Genomic DNA, 17,307 nt, shown 5'->3' with positions numbered 1-17,307 from the left:
CTATTTTTGCACTTGTCAATCAAAACACATACATAAACATTTTAAACCGTTATTTTTACCTTTTTTATTTATACCGTCATCATTTTCAGGTGTTGTACGCGTCTCTCAGCCAAACTTGTTACTGACAGAGCTTCACTTTGAACTCAACGTGTCCGTGACTGACGGTGTGTTTACCTCCTTCGCCAAATTACACGTAAGTCGTTCCTTTTTTCCATTTTTTTCTAAGTAATGTGTCACCTTCCCTTTGAAAATATTGACGTAAAATACATTTATGTAGCACGTCGCAGTCTGAGGAATTTAAGAGTTTAAAATGCTTTTACCCCCATAATCAGTAAAATTATCATTACATAACAATGCCCGGGTATCGGTGAAAGTGGATGTCACAGGAAAACTAACTCCACTCCAGTCGACTCAATTCCATCTTATTATTCGCCATTTGCTACTAATCTTTGTTGTTGCGTGTCTACGAGAAGCTATAAGTAGAGTCGTGTAAGTAGGCAAATTTAAGTGGAAATAAGATTCTGAGTGACTCAGTCAGTCAGTCAACCATCCATAAATGGAGAAAGCAGCAAAAGCAAACCAGAAAAGCTGTCATTTCCATTCGGATCTTTTCATACAAAAACGTACCCAGCTAGCTCTTAAAAGGATGTCAACCAAGAAATACCCCCCACACCACTCTGAAATCTCTTTTCTTGGTTAAAAGCTTATTTTCTAGGGTGGAAATAACTTTCTCTCCTTGGGTAAAAGGCATTTTCATCCCGATACATCCAATCCACACAGGAATACTGTTCCAAAATCTTCTTTCCTGGATAAATAAATGCTCTCAAAATCTATCCTCTTCTCCTCCTCCTCCTCTTTATAATAAAGTGGAGCAAGTAGAAGAGAAAGCACACCGCACTTGTACTCCCATTTAAGTGAAAGCGCTCACCCAACCATTTTACCAGATATGAAATGAATACTTGCCTTGAATTTGAATCAGCCAGTTCGACGACTCGACCCAACGCATAACAGTGTGTAGACATTTCTTGAATTCAATTCGATTCAAATATCAAATCAATTCAAATGACATCAGAGAAAGCGTAACGAGCTCAGACGAAGTCCCTATCAAAATAAGTCGACCAAAACGACTACACAGAATAAATGTGATCCACTTATTTTCATATTATATTCAAGTAGATTTTCTAGTTCTCTACGCATTTCTTTTTTTTTTGTGTGACTACTTTCACCACGAAATAAATATAAGGAGAAAGTGCGCTTATTTGCTCTTCAAGACTACTTTCTCTAGAGAAGAAATCCATTTTCATCAAAAAACCGATACATCTTAATGAAATTGAAATCATTCTTTTATAAAAATGGGACTTTCTCTTTTCTCTCCGCAGATTGAAATCGAACCCCGAAATCATTTCGCTCCATCCTTCTCCTCACTAATCTATGAGGTCGGATGTCCCGAAAATGCACCGGATGGTCACTTAATCGCCAAGTTGAACGCGGTTGACCCCGATCGCTCCATTTTTGGTCAGGTCAAATACTACATTGCTCAATGCGATGAGCCCGACTTGTTCGAAATTGATGAGGATTCTGGCGAAGTGACGCTTCACGCGGGAAATGGTGACATTTCCCTCGACCGTGAAGTCAAGGGGAGTCACACCCTTGAAATCGTCGCACGTGATGGCGGTGGATGGCTCGGATACACAAAACTTGCAGTGAAAGTCATCGACACGAATGAATGTAAGATTCATATTATTATAATAATATTAATTTATATAACGAAAATGAGGTTATGTCACTTCCGGGCTATGTTATCTATATCCAACTTCCGGCACAACTTTTGCACACCGGGAGGATTGCATAATCCAATTTACTCTGAAAATTTACTCCTCTCTCTCCCACTTCAAAGTGTAAATGATACCCACACAGAAGCACGACTTGCCATGTGACGAACTCTATAATTCTAGCCCCATTTATCGGGTAATTTGGCCTGATTTATGATCCGCTAATGGCCCATTTCATCCCCGCCATGGCTGTAGAGATACCTTTCAAAATCTGTACACACATGTTTGATAATCCAATATAATTCCTATCTGGGCATGTCATCGTCATCAATATATTTTAAGTGGTGCGGTAGGAACACGAGTTGTAGGGGAAAATTAAGTGGTGGCACACGACACCAAAATCGTTATTGTGTGCCAACGAGGACGACAAGCTTGGCGTAAGTTGTAATATGTGCATTTCAGGCTTTTTTGAGATACCCGGGTGCAAAGTAGTTTCCATTTTCACTGCCATCATTATCATTATCAAGGTACCGATTAGCGTCATTAAAGACGTATGCAGTGAGGGTATCACATTACATTCCTGTCGCACTTCATGTGGTAATCTTGATTTATTGCGAAATATGTTAAACCACTGCATGGGCAGATAGCACGAGCGAAATTAATTGCAGTTAAGGCAAATAAAACAAAAAATAGTAAGAAAATAAAAAAAAATGATAAATTCGGGATATTTACCAAATCTGTTGAATTTATTTATTAATTCCCGATTATGATTTTATATTTTTTGGCGTAGACCCACCACAATTTCCCGTTACGGAGTACAGAATAACTCTTCCTGCTGAACGGATACGATCTAAAACGCCAATACTTCAGGTAAATTTTCACCTTCAGTGCAAATTCGTCCTTCAAAATTCAAAATTTCATGTATTTCGTCAGGTCGTGGCGGTCGATGCCGATACCGAATTCGGAATTCGCTACTCCATCGTGGACCTACCCACGACGGCTTTCCGATCAAACTCCAACTCCACAACGACCTCCTCCCCCACGACGAAGAGGGACTCGTCCTACTTTGAAATTAACCCAGATTCTGGCGAAGTCCGGCTTCGAATGAGTGATCAAGACATTTTAAAATTTATGAAGGACAAATCTCGCATCGATTTCCAGTTTTGGGCCGGTGCCACGGACGAGGTACAAATCCAAATTCTCCTCAAAACTACTAAATTTATTGAGTAGCGGCAGCTGCGAACATTTTGTCCGTCCCTCGTCTGTCCGTCGAGCTAAAAAATTGAAGTCATACAGGCAGTCTATGTACTAAAAATATAGAAGCAAGTGTAACGCTACTTCTTTACATGTGTTGCTACAGATTATTTGTTATGAAAGGATGTACGAATAAGAATTTGCAAATTTATTATCATGAGTATATTAGTGTATTTGCACATTTTCAAAAAAACTGCACAGGAGTGCATAATTCAAAAACTGGAACATTCAAATCCTACCAATAAGTTTATTAATAACTCTATTGAATAATTGTGTCATTTCAGTGCTGGTTGGACAAGCGGATGACATATATCGGTCATTCCAACGTAGATCTAAGCCTAATTGATTGTTGTGTATTAGTTTCTATTTTATTTGGGACGGTTATTTAAACGATAATATAGATGGTTACAAAGCTAAGATTAATCTTCGGTCACAGTTTCAGTCATGTTGTATTTTCTTTTTCGACCCAGCCCCAAATGCTGAACGAACTTGAGCGTTCTTACAAGCCTTCTGAAGTACCGAATAAGTAATACCACGTGTTTTGGCAGTTCCTTTTATAGAATCTATTTGGAGTCGGACTTCATTAACTGCTCTAGTTATATCTTCATCTGTATATTCTGTGGAGGGTTGACTCCCTGATCTAAATTTCGAACTGACTCCTGCCTTCTCACAAGCACTCCAAAGTGCACTCATAGGTATATTACATTTTTTGGAAGTTTCCAGTATAGAATCACCTCCTCGGATTAGCTCGACGGCTTCTGCGTCCAGTTCTGCTGGTGTATACTTATCTGAGCCAGGATTATTAGGTTTATATGAGGAGTCTAGACCGATTTTTTTCATATGCGACAAGACAGTCTTCTTGTGTAGTTTGACAATCTTTGCCGAACGACCAGCTGATTTGCCACTTTTCACTAATTCAATGGCTCTGAATTTTTTCCTTCTCAATTTGAGGTCTTCAGGTGATTTCCAGTAGCGATTTTCAGCAGGTTGCGGTTTGAGTTTGGCTGGAAAATAATAGTTTAAATTTGTAAAGCATATTCTTTATTACCATATGTATGTAGATTTAGAGAATTTTTCCGCTCACATTTGTCAACCAAAGCTGCACTTTTATCAATGTAAACGTTTATTTCATTCTGTAGTTGGTCGGTATTGGGAAGTTTGGAGAATAATTTCAGCACTTGATTGATGAGGTCGATCTTTAACGGCACATATCGAGTGGGGTCTGGATGATGTAGCTGCATCTCAAGTGCATACAAATTCCAGTGTTGGATCATCGGACCGTCCCCCCAAGACTTCATATAGGCTACAGTTGGTTGAGGCAGGACATCCGACTGGGAGAGGAGGTGTTCTCTGATAACGTATTCAAAGTTCGCCAGTTTTACCAGACAATATGAAGACTTGAGTGAGGATATAGCGCCCATGAAGATTCTGCAAAAATTCTTCAAGAACTGTGCATGATCCTCGTCACCTGAGCCAATATGGAGTGTCTTTCCATCTGATGGGGTGTAACAGTAGCCCCATTTGTAGACTCTTCTAAAAATAGTCAAGTAAACAATGTGCGAATATTAATAGTATGCAGGCTAACAAACATCAGAAAGTGTAGATTAATAATTTGTACCTTGCTGAGCATCCTATTCTCGGTGCTGAAAGAAATACGCTGTTAAATGTTAAATGGGATAGATTATATGCTGCTTTCAAAGCATCTTGGGTTGTTCTCCCAATCACGACGCATTCGGGAACGAATTCATGGTTTGACAACGGTATCATTAAGATTTGCTCCATATCAACTATATCTGCAAAAAAACATATGCGACTACTTTCTATATTTATTTAGGCAGGAAAGTAGGAAATAATATTTACCTGATGGAGATCCACTCTTGTCCAATACTGTCATTTCTGCATATCCAAGTTGATTTTTGTTCAATTTAAGAGTTGAATATTTAGGGCGTTGTACATCCATAAAGTCTGAAAACATGGATGGGTGTTCATGTATCTCGTGAGGTTTCCCTGGAAAGCAAATTATAAAGATTGATTAGTCGTCGGGAAACCTGATAATTTTATTCGTATATTAAACGAATAAATTATGTTACCTTTATCTAATAAGGCTGCAGCCATATCAAGGCAAGCATTTATCTCTTCTACTAAATGATCCGTCTTTGGAATAGTCGGTAAGAATTGTAAAATAGTGTTGACGAGGTCAATCTTCAATATGACGAATTCAGAAGGATTTGGATGAAAGAGTTGCAGCTCAGATGGAAAAAGATTCCAATGTTCGATCATAGGTCCGTCCCCCCATGACTTCATATAGTCTACAGTTGGTTGAGGCAGGACATCCGACGTCCCCAATAGATGGTACTTGAGTAGTTTTTCGAACCTGGCTAGACATCGAATACAGTCCGACGATTTGATTGAACAAATCGCGTTCATAAATATTCGCGTCCATTTCTTCAGTTGTATTGCAATATATGTAGATTTAGTAAGCATATATAAATGTTGGCTTGCGTTTGGGGCGTATTGATAACCGTATTTAAATGTTCTTCTGTAATTAATTAGAGTGAATAATCCAACAGTTATTCCAATCTGCATACCAAGGCACATAATAATTAGGAAATTTAATATTATGTACCTCGCCGAGCAGCCTTTTCTGCCATTTTTAGTCCTTTCTTTGTAAGAGGTATATCTACTTCGATGTTTCGAAACTTTGAGAAGATCTTTGTTTTTCGTGGTCCCAACGAGGACATTGTCCAACTGCCATTTATAGTCGGTTAGAGGGGTGACGAATATTCTGTGCATACCAGTTGTTCCTATAGAAGATTTGAATTATAAAGAATGCAATATTTCATATACATAAATAATTAATAAATCATAAAATTAGTTACCTTCTCCTTTTTTCAATCTCCTAACCATGATCTTTCCATTCTTATCGTAAAAAAATACAGGTGTGGTGGTTTGGACCGGAGATCAGGAATATCTGATAGTGAAACTATTATTTTTAATTTATCTACATTGTGTATTAAATTTGTTTTATTGAAAAATCACTATTTTGCTTACCTAATAGTGCATAACTTGATGAACTAGGGTGGTAATTTTCGACGAGATCTTCTTTGCCTTTTGGAATATAAATACTACAAGTTTAAATTGCGAAAATATAACCTCAATCACTTTTAATTAGTAAAACTTTCCTTCCGCTTATCGTATATACTATATTCAAACGTTATTATTTGTGTTTCACAAATATGTAAATTTGAAATGATTCAGATGGTAATGGACAAAAAATCTTGACATCGGCCATTCCGAATTAAAATATTTTAGATTTCTTGAATTGCCAGTAATTATTATTGGGCATACTATTTTATTTCAAATGTTTGTAATGGTATTAATTACGAGAAAATTGTTCAAACCTTTATCGGGATTACCATATTCATTTCGATGTTTAGAAAATGATTTCTTCCGATTTGATCCGGCGGTTGAACTTGTCTCCTTCTTCTGCAGCACGCTGTCTACAATTGATCTACATTCTTGACTGCATCTTTTGTATGGATTTAAATATGTTGACTGAACAGCTCCTGTCACTCCCACCGCGGCATGATCATGGATAATATCATCTTTACCTATTAGATTTTATTAATAATATAAAACTAGCCAGGAAAAAAGATATATGAAGATATATGATAAACGTGTAATAAAGGTAATTGAAATTTACTTGGCGTCATGATAGGATTCATTGGAACTCGAGAAGGCCCTTGGTCTCCAACTTTACGTTTGGAAATGACTCTCGTTTTTGGGCGGCTTCGAAGGGTTCCTGTTAATAGAAAACACTAAATTATATCTCTAATGCTTTTGTGGTAAAAGATTGAGATTTATATATTTGATTTGTGTTTAAACGATTATTCTACATAAAAATATAGCCGTATTTGAAAGCGAAGAAGAAGTACTTACTTGCAGTAGACTCTTCAGAGGAGGATGACCTTTCTTCGTCGGATGGACCGAACTCTGATTCTTCGCCAGATGACACGATGACTTTCTTGCGCTTCGGCATGTCTGCTATGCTTACCTTCGTATTACATTGTTAATTGTTGTATATTCGTTTATAACTGAATACGAGTATTTTCGAAAATAACATGCAGGTTTTATAAATCTTTATCTGTATCATAAAAAAAGTGTTGACAGTAAGAAGGCTTACTTCTTGGGCCGTTCTTTTTCCGCAGAATAATAGTTATTTAAACTGGTCTATATTAATTCGCAAGGGAAATAACACGTTTATCACAAATTCTTATTTTAATCATCAACTATTTATTTCTGGAAAATATTTCTGGATTGAGAACCAGTTGATAAACGTTTAGGGAACGTTGTTGCTTCCATGAGTGAGGCGACTGAGAGTGCTTTAGTAGCTGCTCTCCTATGACGATGCCTAGCTCATTCACTCATACAACGCAGTAAAACAAGTATCAACACGTTTTGGGCAAATTTGCGGTCGATTATATGCATGCTTAATTACTTTGAATATTTTTTCGTAAATTTAAGTAAATAGGTGAATTATGAATTTCAAAAAAACTATGATGAATATGTACAAATTTATGGCAGCAGATAGTTTGTTGTTCGATTTATTGAGCAACCCAATTAATAAATGTCTGATTTCTTATCAATGTAATTCTTTTCTAAAGGGTGGTCTCCACTCGTATATCCCTGTCACCGTCGTCCTACTACCAGAAGGGGTTCCCAATCCTGAAATCCAGCCACAAAACGCGACCTTCTTTGTGAAAGAGGATGCCCCCATTGGATCCATCATCACCACTTTTCGAATCTCCAACATCGAGGGGGCCAAGTTTAGAGTGGTTTCCTCCAACGAAGAGTATTTCCAGGTGGATCACAATGGAAATTTGTTGGTCAAAGGGAGACTCGATCAAGATAATGAGGATAAACATACGGTGAGTCGGATCTTGGCAATTTTTACACCAAAATTTATTCACTAATCGTATATACGAATTCCTTATCCAGAATATGTACTTTATACGGCCTTTTTAACACCATTATTTTGCGTGTGTTCCTTAATAATAATAATAATGGAACACTTCTGGCTTTTATTATTGCGTATTAATTATAATTGTAGTTCAGCACACACACACACAGACCCACCAATCCCCGAAAGAGTGTGTTTCTCTCCGATAACAAGTCTCGTTCTTCGTCTGGCAGCGTAAATGAGAGAGAAATTGCGTTAGAGAAAGGGGGAAAGTGTGGACGACAAGGCGCAACCAGTCAGAGAAAGTATTTAATAACTCGGTCATGCAATTATTCGCTAAATTGCTCCCATATTGCCAAGAAGGAAAGCAGCGTTCCACTACACAGCGCGCTGTTTAGTTGAGTGTAATAACTGCGTAAAGTTGGATTCATTGCGTATATGGACACGTGTTGTCCAACTTTCTACAGGGAACTGCTTTCTCCAAAAAGTCTCATGATCCGACGACGCTACATTTTCATGGTCTTTTTCTGGCTAGGCTGTCGAAAATATATGAACTCATTTTTAGAACTATTTTTTTGGTCAGGATTTAAATTCACTCCATGTTAAAAAGTAGGGTGGACAATTTGTCCAAATTAGTAATGTGCAAGTATAAACAAGCAATAAATATTTTTCTTTCACATCAAACAAGCAATTTATACCGTGCCCTTCCAAATGAGCAAACAACTTACTTTTTGGCGTAACATTTCTGCAACAAATTTTACTTTCTCTCTCTTTAAAAACCGCGTCGTCTGTGTATAACGATCCATTTAGAATTAACTTTCTCCATCCCATCAGGTAGAAATTTATGAGCAACAAAGAAAAGCAAAGAGCCCATAAAAATGTATATTTTTTTCCTCTCCGCTAAAATAGCACGGGGAAAAGAAGAAGAAGAGGTTGAGAAGAAAGTAATTCCTTCTCTAGATTTTATTGTGGTTTGGTTTAGTGGTCTGGTCACCATAATAATTTTTCATTCTCGCCCCGTACTCTATTTTATTTCTTCATATATGATGTTTCAGGTCGTTATCTGGGCGGAATCTGGCGATGGGACGAGCGTGGCTACGTCCCAAGTTACCATTCGTGTCTTCCAGGTAAAGCTAAACCTTCCCACCTGACCTGCATTCAGCTAATATTTATTTGGCTTACGTTTACCCCAAATAATCCAACCCGCCCGGAAATTGGTCATGATGGGAAAGGCTTATTTTTTGTATTATTTTTTATTAATAGTCGACCGGACGAAAGAGGCCGCCCGTCTTCCAGTCGCTGGAATATCAGGTGAAAGTGGCGGAAGACTTTCCCGAGGGGTCCCTCATTTTCACGGGTATGCAAATATTTAAGTAAAAACCGAATTTTTCTAGGGTCACATCATTACTAATTAGCCAACCGATTTTGTTTCCAGTCCGTGCCATAGATTCCGACAAGGGCAACAACATCAAGGAAAAGTACAGCCTCGTCCCGTCTAAAAGTGGACAGGAGACGAATCTCTTTTCCGTCAATCAAGAACACGGATGGATAACTTTGGTCAATAAGTTGGATTATGAGGTAAAGTGAGAAAGTGTCAGCTCCTACATAATTAATTATCCAGAAATGTCCCGTGTGTGTCCCATCATTCTTTCTACGAATCAAAAAATACGGCAACACGACAGTTTGATTCGTCTTGTTAGTTTTATCCAAAGTAATTGATTTATCGTTGTTGTGTGATCTACGCACACGAGTCTGAAATCCAAACCGGAGAAGACAAGATCCGACTCCACAATTTCGTCCGATGCATGCTTTCACCATTATGAACGGCACAATCTCAGACTTGGAGAAAGTTTGTAGACACATACACAACCTTGATTACTTACTTTCTCCAGCAGGAAGAGTTAATTAATTGTATTATTTATTTCTCCAGCTAAGGAAGGAGCACGTGCTACATGTCGTGGCAGCCGATGTGGATAAACCTTACCTTCAAACCACGGCCACTGTCACGCTAAGTGTGATCAATGTTCCCGATTGTCCAGTCTCCTTCGATACCACACACTATTTCTCCTCGGGTAAGTTTTTTTCTAAAATAGTGCAAGTAATTTTAGTGAGTCTATTTGTATGATAAGAAATTGCGATAACCTAACTAATTATAAACTGTACAAAAAATTTGGGAAACATCAATCAAATGGTGGCATAATTAAAAAAATATAATCCAACTACACAGTGCGAATGCGTACAAAGAAAAATGTGGCAATTTGTTATTAAATTTTTAAAACTTTTCAAAATTTGGTCACTGACGAATTAAAATAATTGTAAAAATTGTAGGTCAATTATAGTTTTTTTTGTAATTAAGAATAAAATTTTATACCATCACCAGATGGATGGTATTATCATCATCAACGGATAGAATAGCTTAGAAAAGTAAATCAAACTGCTACAGTTTGTCTATTCCGATAAACAAACGAATACGTAACACGGTCGCTTTTAGAAAGTAAATACTACGCATCATAAAATATATCCTAGTTTATTTCCTTGTTATTATTTCATGTGTTTCCACTTTCTCCAACTTTCACTTCCCTCCCTCCTCCTCCTCCTCCGCGGGATGTTGTTATATGCAGGAGGTCCTCCACTACTCCTGCTTCACAACAATAACTTTGCGCACCATCATTATCAGGAGACTCATAAAATCTTGGGCAACTTGAAAGGGTATAAATAGGCCGTGAATAATGTGATTTCTCGGAATGATGTAATATGTAAATTTGTAACATTACATTATATTACAAAACTTTATAATGAATTATACCATCATCCACTACATAACAACAAATAGCATTTTCCTGTCGGGCACACTCAAGAGCTAGATAAATCAAGTGGGAGGGAAACTTGGGCCTTTTTGAGGGAGGGTGCTTTCACTCCCTTTCATGAATCCATGTACATACAATTGCAGCCCATTATTTAGCTCGTGAAAAATGAGAAATTCCTTTTCTGTATCGGTTTATGTGTGGAATTCAATTCTTGCATGTCGTCAGTATCAAGGAAATTATTTATAAGTTATGTCGTTAGATCTTTAGTTTTGATGAAAATTGTGCAATTTCCTATTTTGTACAGATTCAGTGTCGAAAAATGAAAATATTGGTAAAATCATGTTCATTGAAAGAGAATACAAGATACGTTGAAACGAACCAGGCTTTGTTTGAGTCCCCTAATAAAACGCAAAAAGTTACACAGGCAAAACTTATGATGATAATTGTTTTTATAATTGTTGATAAAGTTTTGATAATATTTGTTATGATGATTTTGTTCATATCTTGATTTCAATTCAAAATCTAACCTAATCCCTTGCATAGTGTAGATGAAAGCATTTGAAAAATGAATCAAGTTATAATCCTCATACACCGCTTAAAAAATGGTTATTAATGGGAATATTTTTGTTTAATCTTAGTCCGTGAAGACGTCCCTGAAGGAACGGTGATCGCCACGGTACACGCCATTGATTTGGACAACTCTGCAAGCAATAAGAATGGGCCGGAATCATCCACCCTGTCCTCCTCGTCATCTTCCTCCTCCATAGTTTCCAACTATTTGGCATACTTCATAATTGACGGGAATGACGAAGGACATTTCAAGGTAAACGAAATTATGGTTTAATGAAGGGTGGCGTTTGCCATCGTGACTTCCGTGAAGCTCACTTTCTCAGTGAAAGCTGTTAATAAGTTATGAGTGAAAATATGAATCTGATACCCGGATCAGATCCCAAATCCAATTTACTCTCCTCTAACTTTCACTCTTGATTATTCAAGGTTTTCATACGAAATCTTGGACGGATTTGATTTTCATTAGGCATCCTTTATGAAAACATTATTCCAATTGTTATTTTTATCGCTTATCCAGATAAACGATCGTGGCGAACTTAGCATATGGCGTGGCCTGGATTACGAACAAGTTCAAAAGTACGAGCTACGAATCGTAGCAACTGACGGGTTTTTCACCGACTTTGCAAACGTTACTGTCAACCTGATGGATGTGAACGGTACGCACTCTATTATGCAACTAATCATAATTTTGACAATTAAAATAGGATATAATTTACATATAATTTAATTTCGTATGCACATAATTAACTACAATTCCAGATAACTCTCCCGTCTGCACGTTCCCCGAGTATGACGCCGAACTCTCGGAAAGTGTCGCCATTGGGACGTACGTCGTCACGGTGGAAGCTCATGATCCCGATCTCGGTAAGTTTCTCTTCCGATTTGACTAAGATTATTAATTAATTAATCGATTTTCCAATTAAGTTTAGTACTCGATTGAAATCTGACTAAACCAGTTTGGCAACCATGGCCACGGTTAGGTCGCTATTAGCAACCAACTCAGCAGAATCTAGGCACGCCATAGCACTAAATCTCCTCTCACTCAGCTATCCGGAGAAAGTTATAATTGCAATAATAATGCAAATATTCGTGTACTTTCTCCCCGTAAATATTAACCCCGTAAACATTTCGAGTATGTCACAGAGCATCCTGTTTTGAAAGTGAGGCAGGAGTCGACATCCGCTGCAAACACAGCTCTCTCTCTCTCCATTCCTCCAACTACTTAAGCCATGTTAAGCCCTCATAAGATTTTCATTCCAAAATCCTGGAGAATTTGATTACTTTCCCGTTCCGTTGTGGACACACATAACACGGAAGAGCAGAACACAGCGACAGAAAGAGAAAGTTCTGTTCGTTATTCTGATTCAAATTGGATTGGATTCTGTAGTATTTCTACTTTCTCTGTCTCATTACTTTCTCATGGTTTTGTTCCACTTTACTCGGGATACTTTGTTCTTGTAAAATGAAATGATGAGCCTCGACCGGCCTCCTCCTGTAATTCTACTCTCTCTCCTCCACTCCTCCATTCCTCCAGTTTACTTGCTACTTTAAAACCAGGATAATTAAAGGTCCTCGAAAATGTAATGGGAAACTCGATCCTTTTACATGCACTCTTTTTAATGCAGATTGTCTTGTAAAGTAGGTTTTAAAACGGAGCAGAAAGGACTCTCGTTTATTTTATTTTTCTATCAAAATAAATACGTATACACAAAATATACAAAAAAAATCTCACAAAGTTTCCTAATTATTTTCCCGTCAGTCACTCGCGACACAGAGCAAAACGTTGCACACAGCAAGGTCGGCCGCTTATCAATTAGTGGCAGAAGAGAGTCAAGTGTCTCGAGGATAACAGATGATTTAATAGTCAAGTCACTCGATCCTCTTTAGAAATACGGGCCCTTCTCCGCCTACCGCTTTGTCTCTCAAATTAGAAAATAAACTACTTAATTTTACAAAAGCCTTTGTCATTATTATTTACTGACGGAGAAGGAAAGTGCGCGAGTGAAAGGAGTCAATAATAGATTACTTTGTTCTTGGAGGAACAAAGAATAGAAAATTAAGCTTGATCCATTTTTGATTCATTGTTTCGTTCCATTGAGTAACAAACTCGCCAAGAATTTCGTAATACGTACTCGAAATAAGTGGAATGCAAATAACCAATTTTTTTCCCCAGGTGCTCTCGCCCCACGTTTCTCCCTGGCTGGAGATGGTGCCCAACATTTCGACATCCACCGAGAAACTGGCGCCGTAACGACGCGGATCAGACTGGACCGTGAGACTAAACCATTTTACAATCTTATCGCATACGCAGAAGACAGCGAAAGTGGGGAAGCTTGTCGAGTGGATTTGAAGATAACTGTTGCCGACGAAAATGACTCAGAACCCAGGTCAGTGACATGCTTACTTTCACCTTCATAAATAGAAATGAAAAGGATTATGCAAATTAGTCGGATGAATTGTTACGTAACGTTCGTCCATCAACGTATGCATATAAATATTGTATGCATGCATAATTTTAATCCCCAGATTCTCAGAGGATCTGTACATCGTCACTGTGAAGGAGGATGCTCCAGTCGGGGTAAGATTGCAAAATGTCTGCTTAAAATATGGTAAAGTGGTTTACATATAATAAAATACCCGGGTATTGTACGTGTCCATGCAGGCCTTAATCGGGAAGGTACACGCGGATGATGCAGACGCCGGGATAAATCGACGCGTCCGTTATTCTCTAGTCTCCGTTGTGTCGAGTACCTCTGGGGCCTCGGTGATTGATGACCAATTCTCGTTAGATTCTAATTCAGGGGTGATTTCGCTTCTTAGACCGCTCGACAGGGAACTTGTGCCCGGATATAATCTCACCCTCCAGGTATGCATGTTGTGCTCTTGACTTATTTGTCGTCCTCTTCTCTGCTGTGATCAATCTTTGTCGCTGCTGGGCCACGAAATGTGACGTGATACATTTTCTTAACGACGATTCTGGGGCACTGTTAGAATGATGTCCTTGTTTATGTATTTCTTTATGGAACACTTTACACGGAAAGTGGTGCTATCATCGCATCTAATATTTATGTTTTCCACCAGGCCACCGATGGAGGTATACCGCCGCAATCAAGTGTCGTCGATGTGTCCATTATGGTCGCGGACGTTAATGATAATCCTCCCGAGTTTGCGTTCAACTATTATTCAGCCACGATATCTGAGCTGGCCCCCATTTCCACGGAGGTCGCAAGGATGTAAGTTTAAAATTGGGGAATTTATCCTTTAAAATTTCTTCCGCTGAGATTTTTCAAGTTTAAATCCCCCAAATGACCCCACATCGTGCTAAACTATATAGTTGCATACATTATTCCAGACTCGCCACGTCGAAAGACATCGGAATAAATGCTGACATCACGTACGACATCGTGGGTGGGAATGGCTACTCGCATTTTGGAATTCATCCCAAATCAGGGGTCATATTTGTCTCAGCGGGTCTCGACTATGAGCGAATTCGAGAATATGTGCTCTCCGTAAGAGCGCGAGATGGTGGGTCACCTCCCCTCGCTTCCCAGGCGCTGGTCAATATCTCGCTGATCGACCAAAATGACAATGCCCCGCAATTCAGTGGGGGTGGGGCCGGCTATTCGGTTCAGATTCCTGAGGATGCGCCAATTGCGACGTCTGTGATTCAGGTGCGTACAGATAATTCGGTTGTTTTGCTAGCACGTGTTGAACTAAATGTGTACGTGTACATATAATTTTTTTTACCATGCAGATTCAAGCCGCTGACCTAGACAGCGGGGTAAACTCAAGAATTTCATACCAACTTGGGACCGGGGACAGGATGAAACATTTCAAAATCGACGCGCACAATGGCATCGTTTCAGTAGCGTCGGCACTAGATCGAGAAATGGTAAGAAATTCAAAATCTCATAAAAAGTTTATATTTCTCATAATAATTGAAAACTGGGTGATCGTGGAATTCTTAAATTAATTGAATTCTTGGCGATAAAGTTATCAATCTTCGCGTTGAGGGAAAATTGGAGAAACCTGTTGTTGGTGGTCAGCTTGATGGTCTTGTCATACTTGTCCACCCACCTCTTTTAGCCATCAAACTGTGACGAGATTTAATGAAAAGTCAACTTTCCAATTATGAGAGAGAGGGATTGAGCAGGAGAGGGAGAAAGTAATCCATCTTTTTTAAAGTGACAGCAACGTGGGGTTTGTGCAGGGGCGACATGCGTGGTCACTGGTCACTCAGTCACTTGGATATATATTTCTTGCTCATAGAATCAGAGTAAGGGAAATTGATTGAGCTGTTGAGCTTAGGTTTTTACACCGTCGTTCCCGGTGTGAAAATGTTCATGAAGGAAATCAAACTGAGAATGAGCAATTTTTAACGTGAAACTTGAGAAGTTAAAGAAAAGTTATTGTGAATCGTGATGTAAAATGTTAATTACGGTGAAAGTACAAAAATTTATGACGCAAAAGTTTTAAATGGAATATTGTCCCTTTTCATCCACAGATTTCGCACTATTCTCTCGAAGTGTGGGCCGTTGATGCAGGCACTCCACCCCTTTCATCATCCACCCACGTGGAAATTTACGTGCTCGACTGTAACGACTCGCCCCCATTGATTCGTGTTCCCACGGATGAACTCATCGTACAAGAAGATCGCCCAATTGGCTACACGATTCACAAATTTGTCGTCTCCGACGCTGACGCAGCGCCCAACAGCGAACCATTCTCGTGGGATTTGCGCGACGCGGAGAGACGCTCGTCTTCCACTTCCGGTTCTTCATCCTCGCTTCCCTTCACCGTCTCGGAATCTGGCATGTTAAACGTCGCCGGGAAGCTGAACTCCCAAAGAAAACCTGTTTACCGACTTCTGCTCCGCGTTTTTGACAATGGCGACCCTCCGTTATATTCCGACGCCAATATCACCGTCAAAGTCGTCGACAAGTCTCAGTGGCCCCCAGTCGTGTCCACGCTAACGGTGACTGCCATCACGGCCGACGAAACCTACCCGGCTGGAATTCCTCTGGGAAAAGTGCACGCGTCTGACTTTGATCCATACGATATTCTCCTCTATTCCTTGGTCGACACTCCCTCATCGACACATTTCATGATTGACGCGGCAAATGGGACCCTGAAAAGCTTGACCCCGTTGAAATCTGGAACGTACGAGTTGGGCGTGACGGTGTCGGATGGGAGATGGACAGCGCGAGGAGATGCGTACATTCGGGTGGTGACTTTAGCTAGTTTAATACCCGATATGAAATTAGACGGGGATCATGGAGGCAAGACGGATGGTGAAAATTGGGTAAATAATTGATTTCTTGTTGTTAAACCGGAAGTCGATATAGTTAATTTAATTAATAATTTCTTTCCATTTTAAGAAGTCGACCTCCACCTCGACGACGACATCATTTAAGAAAAAGAGCCGCAAAGACATCAGCGCTTTTGCAGTCGTCCTCACATTAAAAGGGCACAACCCGCAAAGCCTGCTTACCAGGATTTTTGCCTTAATCAACGCCATAAAGGAATCCATGGGCTTGGAGCCGAATGGTGTCTCAATCTACGACGTCGTCATCTTATCCGTACAATCCTCCAAACGGGCAGAAGACTACTCCTCATCACCATCAGCAGCCACTTCCGGCGTCCGGCGGGTCCGACGTGGTGACGACGAAAATGCGAATAATAACACCATGAGTGACGCCATCATTAGTGACACCATCCCATCCGTCGATATACTCCTCTCCGTGCGTAAAAGCACTGATGGATCTTTTGTCAACCCGTCCGAATTAATGAAAAAATTGAAGTTTGCCCTCCCACAAATCGAATCTGTTATGAGTGCAAAAGTCACAAGATTAACGTTCGATGTTTGTAAAGAAAATTCATGCGATCGGGGACAGTAAGTGCATTTTACAATATTTCTGATACACAAAAAATGGCACATTCTCAC

At 39.3% G+C, this 17,307-nt stretch overlaps 3 protein-coding genes across 5 annotated transcripts in view; 1 reads left to right on the top strand and 2 right to left on the bottom strand.

The window, feature by feature from the left end:
- Positions 1-17,307, top strand: part of LOC110853122 (fat-like cadherin-related tumor suppressor homolog) — a 116,727-nt gene that overhangs the window by 91,812 nt on the left and 7,608 nt on the right. For 2 of the 3 annotated variants that reach the window (XM_035854506.1, XM_022101363.2), the window contains 20 exons: positions 90-193; positions 1,380-1,728; positions 2,563-2,642; positions 2,706-2,957; positions 7,691-7,954; positions 9,042-9,113; positions 9,250-9,343; positions 9,422-9,564; positions 9,917-10,058; positions 11,432-11,616; positions 11,881-12,019; positions 12,123-12,227; positions 13,537-13,750; positions 13,890-13,941; positions 14,026-14,229; positions 14,445-14,596; positions 14,716-15,034; positions 15,118-15,255; positions 15,868-16,665; positions 16,742-17,256. In XM_035854506.1, the coding sequence (XP_035710399.1) occupies positions 90-193; positions 1,380-1,728; positions 2,563-2,642; positions 2,706-2,957; positions 7,691-7,954; positions 9,042-9,113; positions 9,250-9,343; positions 9,422-9,564; positions 9,917-10,058; positions 11,432-11,616; positions 11,881-12,019; positions 12,123-12,227; positions 13,537-13,750; positions 13,890-13,941; positions 14,026-14,229; positions 14,445-14,596; positions 14,716-15,034; positions 15,118-15,255; positions 15,868-16,665; positions 16,742-17,256 (4,321 nt within the window). The remainder of the gene's footprint in view (positions 1-89; positions 194-1,379; positions 1,729-2,562; positions 2,643-2,705; positions 2,958-7,690; positions 7,955-9,041; positions 9,114-9,249; positions 9,344-9,421; positions 9,565-9,916; positions 10,059-11,431; positions 11,617-11,880; positions 12,020-12,122; positions 12,228-13,536; positions 13,751-13,889; positions 13,942-14,025; positions 14,230-14,444; positions 14,597-14,715; positions 15,035-15,117; positions 15,256-15,867; positions 16,666-16,741; positions 17,257-17,307) is intronic. The other variant, XM_035854505.1, reaches the window with a different exon arrangement.
- Positions 3,203-5,355, bottom strand: LOC118436414. Its single transcript, XM_035854508.1, has 5 exons — positions 5,117-5,355; positions 4,887-5,033; positions 4,645-4,819; positions 4,111-4,559; positions 3,203-4,030 (listed from the first exon to the last, which is right to left on the bottom strand). The coding sequence occupies exons 1-5, from the start codon at positions 5,328-5,330 to the stop codon at positions 3,465-3,467; spliced, it is 1,551 nt and encodes a 516-aa protein (XP_035710401.1). The 5' UTR covers positions 5,331-5,355; the 3' UTR covers positions 3,203-3,464.
- Positions 5,483-7,504, bottom strand: LOC118436415. Its single transcript, XM_035854509.1, has 8 exons — positions 7,210-7,504; positions 6,966-7,080; positions 6,730-6,828; positions 6,428-6,637; positions 6,078-6,134; positions 5,906-5,997; positions 5,653-5,830; positions 5,483-5,565 (listed from the first exon to the last, which is right to left on the bottom strand). The coding sequence occupies exons 2-6, from the start codon at positions 7,063-7,065 to the stop codon at positions 5,918-5,920; spliced, it is 546 nt and encodes a 181-aa protein (XP_035710402.1). The 5' UTR covers positions 7,066-7,080; positions 7,210-7,504; the 3' UTR covers positions 5,483-5,565; positions 5,653-5,830; positions 5,906-5,917.

The sequence above is a fragment of the Folsomia candida genome, unplaced genomic scaffold (genome assembly GCF_002217175.1).
Source record: "Folsomia candida strain VU population unplaced genomic scaffold, ASM221717v1 Fcan01_Sc008, whole genome shotgun sequence".
In the NCBI taxonomy this organism is placed as follows: domain Eukaryota; kingdom Metazoa; phylum Arthropoda; class Collembola; order Entomobryomorpha; family Isotomidae; genus Folsomia; species Folsomia candida.
The sequence above is the reverse complement of the archived record's forward strand: the minus strand, read 5'-3'. Positions and strand labels throughout refer to the sequence as shown.